The 9,234-nt window shown below is 41.5% G+C and overlaps 1 protein-coding gene across 2 annotated transcripts in view; it reads left to right on the top strand.

Moving 5' to 3' along the window:
* The first annotated feature begins 428 nt into the window (after positions 1-428).
* Positions 429-9,234, top strand: part of ASCC3 (activating signal cointegrator 1 complex subunit 3) — a 362,371-nt gene continuing 353,565 nt past the window's right edge. Inside the window, exons 1-4 of one of the 2 annotated variants that reach the window (XM_053266329.1) lie at positions 429-627; positions 2,052-2,202; positions 6,373-6,523; positions 8,345-8,928. In XM_053266329.1, the coding sequence (XP_053122304.1) occupies positions 2,113-2,202; positions 6,373-6,523; positions 8,345-8,928 (825 nt within the window). In that variant the 5' untranslated portion in view covers positions 429-627; positions 2,052-2,112. Of the gene's footprint in view, positions 628-1,723; positions 1,893-2,051; positions 2,203-6,372; positions 6,524-8,344; positions 8,929-9,234 lie in introns of those variants that run through there. The other variant, XM_053258340.1, reaches the window with a different exon arrangement.

Genomic DNA, 9,234 nt, shown 5'->3' with positions numbered 1-9,234 from the left:
ACAACTTAAGCAGCAAAGAACAAGCTTTCAATTCTCTGTTGAATGTGGTGAAGTTCTTTAACTACAGCGTTAGCATACATATTATGTTCAACTTTAATGTCATAAGAAAAGGAACTCTCAAAAGTGTAACTGAGAATATGTTGAGAATTTGAGGTCCAAACATACCAGGCCAAAAGGAAACATGCTGTTCCTCTATTACAGACTGTGCTAAAGTTCTGCAGGTCTGTACTGCCTCCTACGGGCAGCTGTCATTTTACTCCATAGGCAAAATTTTTTTTTAAAGGCATTTAAAAACTAGTAAGACCATTCTCAAGATAACCGAGTTGTCAGTCTAGTATATTAAAAAGTCTATGGTCAATTCCTAAGATACTCCTGGAAACGAAACAGAAAGTCAGATTTCTCCAGAGGGGGAAAGGCAGAGGTGTAGCGCTCCAAAGCAGGAAAGACTTGTTTATTCAGCACTTGCTGAACTCAAGGACCTGAGGATTCCACAGAGAAGCAGCCCCGCAAGCAGGCAGCCAGTGGAAGAAGGGAAACACAAGAGAGGAAACTGCAAATGGCTTGCTGGAAAGAGTAAGCCAAAGGCTTCCAAGTGGGAGAAAGCAAGCGTGCATGGTGGCAACAGAGGTAGGTGGGACAGTCCCAGACAACGTCTCCTTCCCGACTGAAAAGGCCTTAGCTTTGAGAAGCCCAATCCTCTGCATCTCTGTTGACAGATCTGGCTTTTTAAAAGCCAAATTTCTGCATGCTTTGTGCAGAAGTAAGCACCTCCGAGCTCAGTTATGCTCATTCGCATCGCTCGCTGCTGAAAAGAGAGTTTCAAACCTCCTCCGTGTCAGTATGCCGGGCAACTTTCCTTTCCCTCTCTGTTTTCCAGCCAGATCTTATGCACGTTTCCTCCCGTAGAATCCCCACTAAGTTTAATGCTTTCTTTCAAGTAAGTATGCACAGGAGTGCAGACAAATGTTTACTTGAAAACAAGATCCACTGATTTCCACGGCACATTTAGCAATGTACCAACTGTAGGGACAGCCTCATTTTAATTGAGATTCACAAGCAACTTTTTTTTTAAGTTGTCAGGGCTCAAACAAGTATACATTACAAGAAGAATGAGCAAGGCGACAGTGCTTTAAAGTGCGCAGAACAAAAGTCCGCTCTCCCTCCCCGCCCCCTTCCATCTCCATGAAGAGAGACTTCGGTTTAATCTTTCCATGGCTGCTGCAATTGTTTCGGAACGTTGTGAAAATACTGTGGTGCCCTATATTAATGTCATTAACTCTATAATTTGAAATCATATTGCTCAACTTGAAAAACAGCTACACGGAATGAGAATGCTCAGTATTTAATCCGCCAACCTTAGAAAACAAAAACAACTTCCATAGCGAGAAAAACTAGCTTCGTCGTTCACTATAAACTGCTGTGTCTCTATACACCTAGAAACCACGGTTTCCTGGACCCCAGGCTGCTCCACTACTTTTTGTTACAGAACAAACAGAAGCAGAGCACAGATTCCAATTTATTCCCTTTGACCAGCTATTTGCATACCCCCAGCATATGGGCAAATTAGAGTTCTAACCATCCCTCTTCCGTACACGCCAATAACCACTCTCGCTTTAAGTAGCACCGATATGCGTGACGGCTTGTCAGACGGAGTCTCGCGAGGCATCCGGGCTCTTGAGCAGCTGGGCTGGTCGGCTGTTGCTCCTCCCATTCATTGCGTGTCACGGCCGCGCGGTTTCTGTATCTGTGTTCTGTGCTGCAGCAGCTGAGTGGGAGGCGGCTGCTGCTGCTGCTGCTGCTGCTGCTGCTGCTGCTGCTGCTGCTGCTAGAGGTGGTGGTGACACGGCATACCGGAAGAGGCTGGCAGAAGACCGGCCGGTGTGCACTGCAGCGTGGGTTCCGCCCGTCACCTCGCGGCCCTCCCCACCTCAGGCGGGCCTCGGTGGCTAGCACTGTAGAGCTCGTTTTAAAATAATATACATCTCGCCACCCGGCTCTGAAAAGCTTCTAAATCACTCGCAGTTTCATTTTGGTTTTGTTTTTCTTTTTAGGAGTTAGCAGGTTGGAGAGGAATTTAATGTCTCATCATATGGATCACTGAATGGGTAATAAATGGCCCTTCCTCGCCTAACAGGAGCCTTGCGCTCCTTTTCAAATGTCACTAAACAGGATGATTATAGTGAAGAATCGGCTGACTTAACGGTAATTATTTGTTTGACACATAAATATTGGGAGGAATTTCAGTACTTTGGTTTATTTGCTTAAAGTGCAGGCTCATTTTAGTACTCTGATTTATTTGTGTGAAGTGCAAGCTCATTTTGTCCCATCAATGCCACAGACTATACACTTCCTACTACATTGATTCCCTGCCGTCTCCTTACGTAGGATGCTCTAGTGGTCTATAGAGTGTTATAAATTCTTCTAACTTAAAATGCCATTTGGGGAATTAATGTAAGAACTATTGATGTAATACTTGATGTAAGAATTATCTACCAGTGTAAGGTAGGTTGTCCATTGTAGGTTCCTGTAAGCAGGACAGCTTCGTTTTCATTTTGTATTAGAGGATGATGTTCTCTGGGTTGTTTCTGGCCTACAGCCCTCCACTGGGCAAGCTGTGGGCATTTGTTATCTGCTGTGGGTTATGTTAATCAAGGTTGTGTAAACTATGTTGGTTGATCCACCACAAATTGTTTATACAGACTGGCATGTTCGTAGAGAAAACCTTTACTGTGTATGATTTACTGTGCATTGTCTAGAGATTGGGGTATATGTAGTATAGTGAATCCCCTCTTGCTGGGATTTTTTTGGGTGGGTGGGGGGTGTCTTATTTTTAATGAGATTGAGCAATTAATATCCCTAGAAAATGAATAGCAAGAACTTTTAGTTAAGAGCATCCTCTACTGAAACAAAGGAGCACAAATAGTGTAGATTTTTAATTTTTTTTAAAAAAGCTCCTTTGCCATCTGTTTGCTGTTTATTAATTTATTTTGCACATTTATACACTAACCCATACAGAAGTTTCTGGGCAGTTCAGAAGCTTAAAAACAACCATTAAAACAATCAACATGATTAAAGCAATTTAAAATACAAATAACAACTCTAAAACCTGAATCTTTAATTTCATTAGGAAGTATGTTCCAGAGTCCCGGGGCAACTCTTGAAAAGGCCCAATTTCAAGTTACCACCAACTGAGCCATTGGTTACCGTAACCAGACCTCCCCAGATCTTAATAGGTGGTGGGGTTGATGAAGAAGATGGTGTTCTCTTAAATATCTCAGACCCAAGCTGTTCAGGGCTTTATAGATAATAACCAGCAATTTGTATTTTGCCTGGAAACCCAGCATAGTTCTTTTAAAACTGATGTAATGTGATCTCTGGGCAGCTCTGGAGACCAACCTGGCTGCTGCATTTTGTAATAGCTTCAGTTTTTGAACAATATATAAAGGCAGCCCAACATAGAATGCATTGCAGTAGTCAAGTCTGGATGTTACTAGCATATGCACCACTGTTTTAAGTTCGCTCTAGTCATTCATTTGAATATTTTTTCAAACTGAAACAACAAACTGGCATCTGACAATTTGCTACCGATATGTCATCTACGTGTACACCTGCCTGAGCACTTCAGGTCTGATGCTTATATCTGCCATGTCTGTAAGGCCAGAGTAACTTTACTGAGTTTACTTTTATTCTAGTTTTTTCACCCTTATAACTAGAAGAGCAGTTTGGCCCTCCTTCCTCGTGTCATTTGAAATAGTGCACTTACACAACTAAATGAACCATTAAAAGAGAATCTATTCACTGAAATGAGCATCGGTAACAACTAATACAGTATAAATGGAAGGAAAATGCTGTACAGCACTTTGATGCATTTTTCTTAAATAACCTCTTCTGATAGGTCTCAAAGAAGGCTCAGAATACTAGTTATATTTAATAATAATCTGGACACACTATTCTTCTAGCTTTCGTTGCTGCTTTCTTTATTCTTACAAGTACAAAAGATAGCCTTAGACAGCAAGGCCCATAAAGAAATTGGAATCAAGTTAAGAGATTTGTATGAGTTATTGTCCTATTTCTTTTGGTTTCTTCATCTTTCTGGAAATGGAAAGAATCCCAAGAAGGATTGAGTGTCTAGTAGAATGAAGGGTGTTACTGGTGACAGAGATTGCTATTATAGAATTTTTTTTAAAAATGAGAATACTATTGGAGTATTGTGTTGGGGGTAGATGGCATAGGGTGTGTTCATTTCATAAACAGAGTAGGCTTTGGTGGGGAGCAGGAAAGGAATAAGATTTTTTTTAAAAAGTCTATACTGTAAAATATAGTATACTAGCTGGGCCGGACGCAGAGCATCTGCATCTCCACCTGGCCGGCCGGCCTGCTTCTCCCCCCTGCCTGGGGCCAGCTGGAAAACCGGCCTGCTACCTCCTCCCGCCTGCTTGTCCACCAATTCTCGGCGGCCAGGTTGGCCTGCCGCTGCTTGCTGCTCCTGGTGGCCTGGCCAGGCTGGCCGTTGCCACCTGCTCACACCAGCTGGCTGCCTGCTTGCAGGAGCAGCCTACTTCTTGCTTCCCACCCATGTTTTCTGGCTGGTGGGCCGGCTGGAAAGCCAGCCCACCACCACCTCCTGCCCACTCACTCACCCACCCACTAATTCTCGGCGGCCATGCTGGCTTGCCACTGGCTGCTGCTCCCGGTGGCCGGGCTGGCCGCTGCCACCTGCTCACGCCAGCCGCCCGCTGGCAGGAGCAGCCCGCTTCTTCCTCCTCGCCTGCCCGCAGTTTAAAACCGGCCCGCCACCTGCTCCTGCCCAGTGACTGGCCCGACCCGCCACTGCCTGCTCCCGGCAGCCAGCCGCCCACTGGGGCCAGCACCCCTATTTTCTCCTGTCCCGGTCGCTAATTGGTCAATGTTCGCAAACTCTCGCGAGAGCTGCCACATATGAGATTAGCGATGGGTATATGTAGGAGTAATAAATACATAGATTTTACACCTCATGGCACTCATTGCCATGTATTGTCATAGATCAATTTGTAGATTCTGTTTTTGAACGCAACTCTAAATGTCTTAATTATGGTAGTATTGATATATAAGCAGGTCAACCATAGTATAAGTCAAATAATATTGTGCTGTTTTTGTCTTTTGGAGTATTTGCAAATACTCCGGAAGTGACCAGAAGTACCCGACGCACATGTCCCATGTGTGCCCGAAGTGTGCATGAGCAAATGTGATGTGTGCACATGTGTAGGGTACTTCCCATCCGAGACAACGGGGCAGCAGGGAGGTGCCCTGCCGCCCCCCCGGACCCTTTTAAGGTGCCGTGCTGCCAGGGGGAACGTGGTGGGAGGTGCAGGAGCACCTTCCCCTGCCTTTAAAGGTACCCCGCCTTTGAACCAGCTGAACCACAGGTTCATGCACATCCCTAGTTGTAGTAGGCAACATAAATGCCCTCAACTCATTTATTTTCTTATTTCCTACTTTGCATAGTTTATCATCAGTGATATTTAATACCTGTTACTGCACACATTTTCATGAACATTTTGTAACAGTAAAGAATGCAGAGTGCAATCCTTTGTTACATCACATAGTTTGCCTGATCTGGGAACTCCAGTGTGCACATAGACTCCTTGCATGAGGAGAGGCTTTTCTGTATACTACTACTGCTATGAATATTTGTATACTGTTTTTCAACAAAAGTTCTCAAAACAGTTTACATTTAAAAACAAACCATATCCTAAAGGGGTTCATAATCTGAAAAGAAACACAAGGGGCACTAGCAACAGATGGGGGAGATGTTGTATTAAAGTGAACATGGACTGTTGCTCTCGCCCTGCTAAATATAAGAGAATCTCCACATTAAAAGGTGCCTCTTCAAAATTAGTAGTTCTCTGTCAGCTTCATCTGCTGTTCAATTGATGTCGAATATTCTACCAAAAGAAAACCACAGGGCACCATGAGTCTGTGGGCGCCATGAGTTGAAATTGACTTGATGGTACACTTTACCTTTATGACTTATTTTGCATCTCTGTATGTGTATTGAAGCTTTGGATTGGAGCTAACATGCTTTTTAAAGTGTAAATGAAGTCTGTTGCTAGACTTCTAGGTGGCATGTTATAAGTATTCTGAAAAGTGGCTATTCTTAGTATGTGAATAGATACATGAGAGTTTGAGGTTAGCATTGGGAATTTTCAGTTTTAATAAGGCAACAGGTGATAGCTTCTGAAAACTGAAGAATATATGCAGAAGAGCTGTTAAAAGAAAACATGTTTATATAATGCTTTTATTTTATTTGATTTGTATCCTGTTCTAACCCATGGATCCAGAGTAGCTTTCAGCATTTTTTCTAAAAGTTAATAAGTTTATGTTTGTGTCTAGAATAAAAGATCAAAATTACAAGAGCAGTTGTCAAACTCTGGCCTTATCTGGAAGAAAATAGTTAAATTTATTGAGGAAAATTCAACGAAAGAAAACCAGAGCACACTACATGAAGATTTAAGGACAATACTGCAAGCTGCTAAACAGATAGGTAAGTCTCATTGAAGTTAGTGAGCCTTAGTTCCAAGTCCACAAAATTTTAAAAGTTCGCAGAATGTACATGTATAAGGCTTTTCGCCCACACATGTGGTTACCCATTTGCTGCATATCAATAGCATGATGAAGTTAGGTCAGGCTTGCAAATCTGTTGATGAAAATTTCTAATCTAGCATAATATTTGTAATCTGCCATTGTGAATTTTTTTTTAAAAACCCACTTTTTTTGAGAAAGATCTCTCGAAGTCTTTGAAAAGCCTTAAATTAAAGCCTTTTAATTTAAAAACTCAGTTGTTCTGAGAGTACATTCCCTAAAATATCTCCTCCCAGCCTTAATTTTTTTTAACCATAATGTAATTTTAAAGTAACCCTTGGAACAAAATCATGGCTTCTTGGCTGGTTTGAGACAAATAAACAAACTGAATCTAATGGCACAGTTGTAGGGGAAACTTATCACTGGTTCCACTTAATAGATTTTAAATGGCTAAAGACAAACTCTTCCTAACTGGCACCTAATTACAACAAAACTGTGACTTGCACTGCAAGTGATTATTCATATCTCATCTTCTTCTCCCACTCCCACTCCCGCATTTATGTTGCCTGGGATTGGATATAAATGCCAGAACTTCAATTTAGTTGTGGGCTTAGCTCAAGGACATATGAAATAATAGTTGGTCCTTGAAGATTAATGAAATGCTAGTTTATATTATGCGGGATTCAAAAGGTCCTATGCACACAGCCAAGTTCTGTTGCAACTGAGCCTCGGTTTTCCCACTTCCTTCTTGTAGTTGCAGAATATCAGATATTGCTTGAGGTTTCCCAAGTTTTTGGGACAGCATTTTGAGTGCCGAGGGCCGTGGGGACTTGGAAGCTTTTGTGAGCATAGGAAAAATTTTCTGTTTGCATTCTGGCCTTTTTGGAAGAGTCTAAGAGACAACCTGAACTATTTTCGTTGGAGGCCTTCAGGAGAGCCTTAAAAGCCAGACTAAAAAGACGGGTCTCTCATGATATCTAGTTTTAGTTTTAATTTTAATGAGTTTTAATCTGGTTTAAATATATTTTTAAATTGTTTTCTGTGTTTGATTTTAATGTAAATTGCCCTGAGCGACTTTAGGAAGGGTGGTGTATAAATTGATTGAATGAATGAATACTTGTACATTATACAGAACAAGATGGTAAACCTGAGATGGTAGAAATTTGGGATGATTCAGACTGTAGATTGGGAAGCTCTAGTCCCTCCCACCACCACCCTGCCGTGATCAGATGCTTACCTGGACTTGGCTGATGTCTGGATCAGTGGCAGCATGATAGGGCCTAACCACAGGCCTTTACATCTGTCATTTAGAAAAGGTTTCAGCAGGCAGATACAGAACAGGCCCACCATAGCAAACTACATGCTCATTTAAAATGTTCCCTATATATAGTAATCTAGTGCAATAGCAAAAAGCTGATGCTTAGACCACTTGCTTTGCTATCCTAGTATATTACATCTGAGGAGGGTTTTTCATTTAAATGAAGGAAGCATTCAAAAGTATGCACTCTGCATACTGAAATAGTACAGTCCAGCTTTCTGCCACCACTCTTTGCAGGTTATGTAATGTGTACAGTAGATCAGCTCCAAAAAGGTGGCATCACTTTGCTCTTTCCTATTATTATAGGAATTCAGATCTTGGAAACAGTTTATTGCTAACTCTGCGTTTCTTGTAATGACTTAACTGGTGGTTATTACAAAGGCCTCACCAAATATAGTTGTAGTATAGGTAGTTGATTAAAATATAGACAGTTACAACCTTGTCTGGTTTTGTTTCTGTAAACAGTGGGATCTGAGAATGGACAAGAAGCTATTGAGAGTGGTGCTGTTTTCCTTTTTAAGACCTTCTACATGAAGGAATGTGTTGGTCATGATGAGACAAAAGCCATCAAGCAGATGTTTGGGCCTTTTCCGTCATCGTCTGCTACTTCAGCCTGCAGTGCCACATATAGGATTGCTTCTCACTTTACTGAAGGACAGCTCACTGTCCTTTTGCAGATGGCAGATGAGCAAACTGGTAACAAAAGACTATGTTTTGGTAAAAATATAGTATTTTCATTTGATATGCATGATTTGGATCACTTTGAAGAACTGCCAGTAAATGGTGAAATTGATGAACAAAAAGTCATAAGTTTGGATTACAATAAATTTCTTAATAACCATCTGGATCATTTCACAAACTGCTATGATGAAGGCTCTGGCATGAAGTCATTGGAGAAAGTGGATGATTCTTTTCTGTGGTGTGAGATTGGGAAGTATTTGAATGAATCGCTAAAGGGAACAACTGGAGGCCCAACAATGGAGCACCTTTGCTGCACTGTGTACGAGATGCTTGCTTCACCTAAAAGTGGTGATGAGCTTCAGAATGAGGTAAGAGTACACTTTTTGTTTGAAACACTAATATGCTTAGGTGCCAATTTTGTGTGTGTTAAAAAAATTAACTTGGAAAATAGCAAGAAAGTATTTTTTAAGTACAAGTCTACATTAATTATTGTGAGACAGCAGTTTCAGCTTCTTGTCAGAGCAATAATAATATCATAGATTTTGCTTGCTTCATTTTTAATGCAAATTAAATGACATGGTGAACCAATACAAAATGCTAATGTGATGCATAAATATGGGTAGAGTGGTCCCATACCGCACATGATCTTGACTTTGTTATTCCTGTCACATGTT

Source organism: Hemicordylus capensis, chromosome 1 (genome assembly GCF_027244095.1).
Source record: "Hemicordylus capensis ecotype Gifberg chromosome 1, rHemCap1.1.pri, whole genome shotgun sequence".
Taxonomy (NCBI): domain Eukaryota; kingdom Metazoa; phylum Chordata; class Lepidosauria; order Squamata; family Cordylidae; genus Hemicordylus; species Hemicordylus capensis.
The sequence above is the reverse complement of the archived record's forward strand: the minus strand, read 5'-3'. Positions and strand labels throughout refer to the sequence as shown.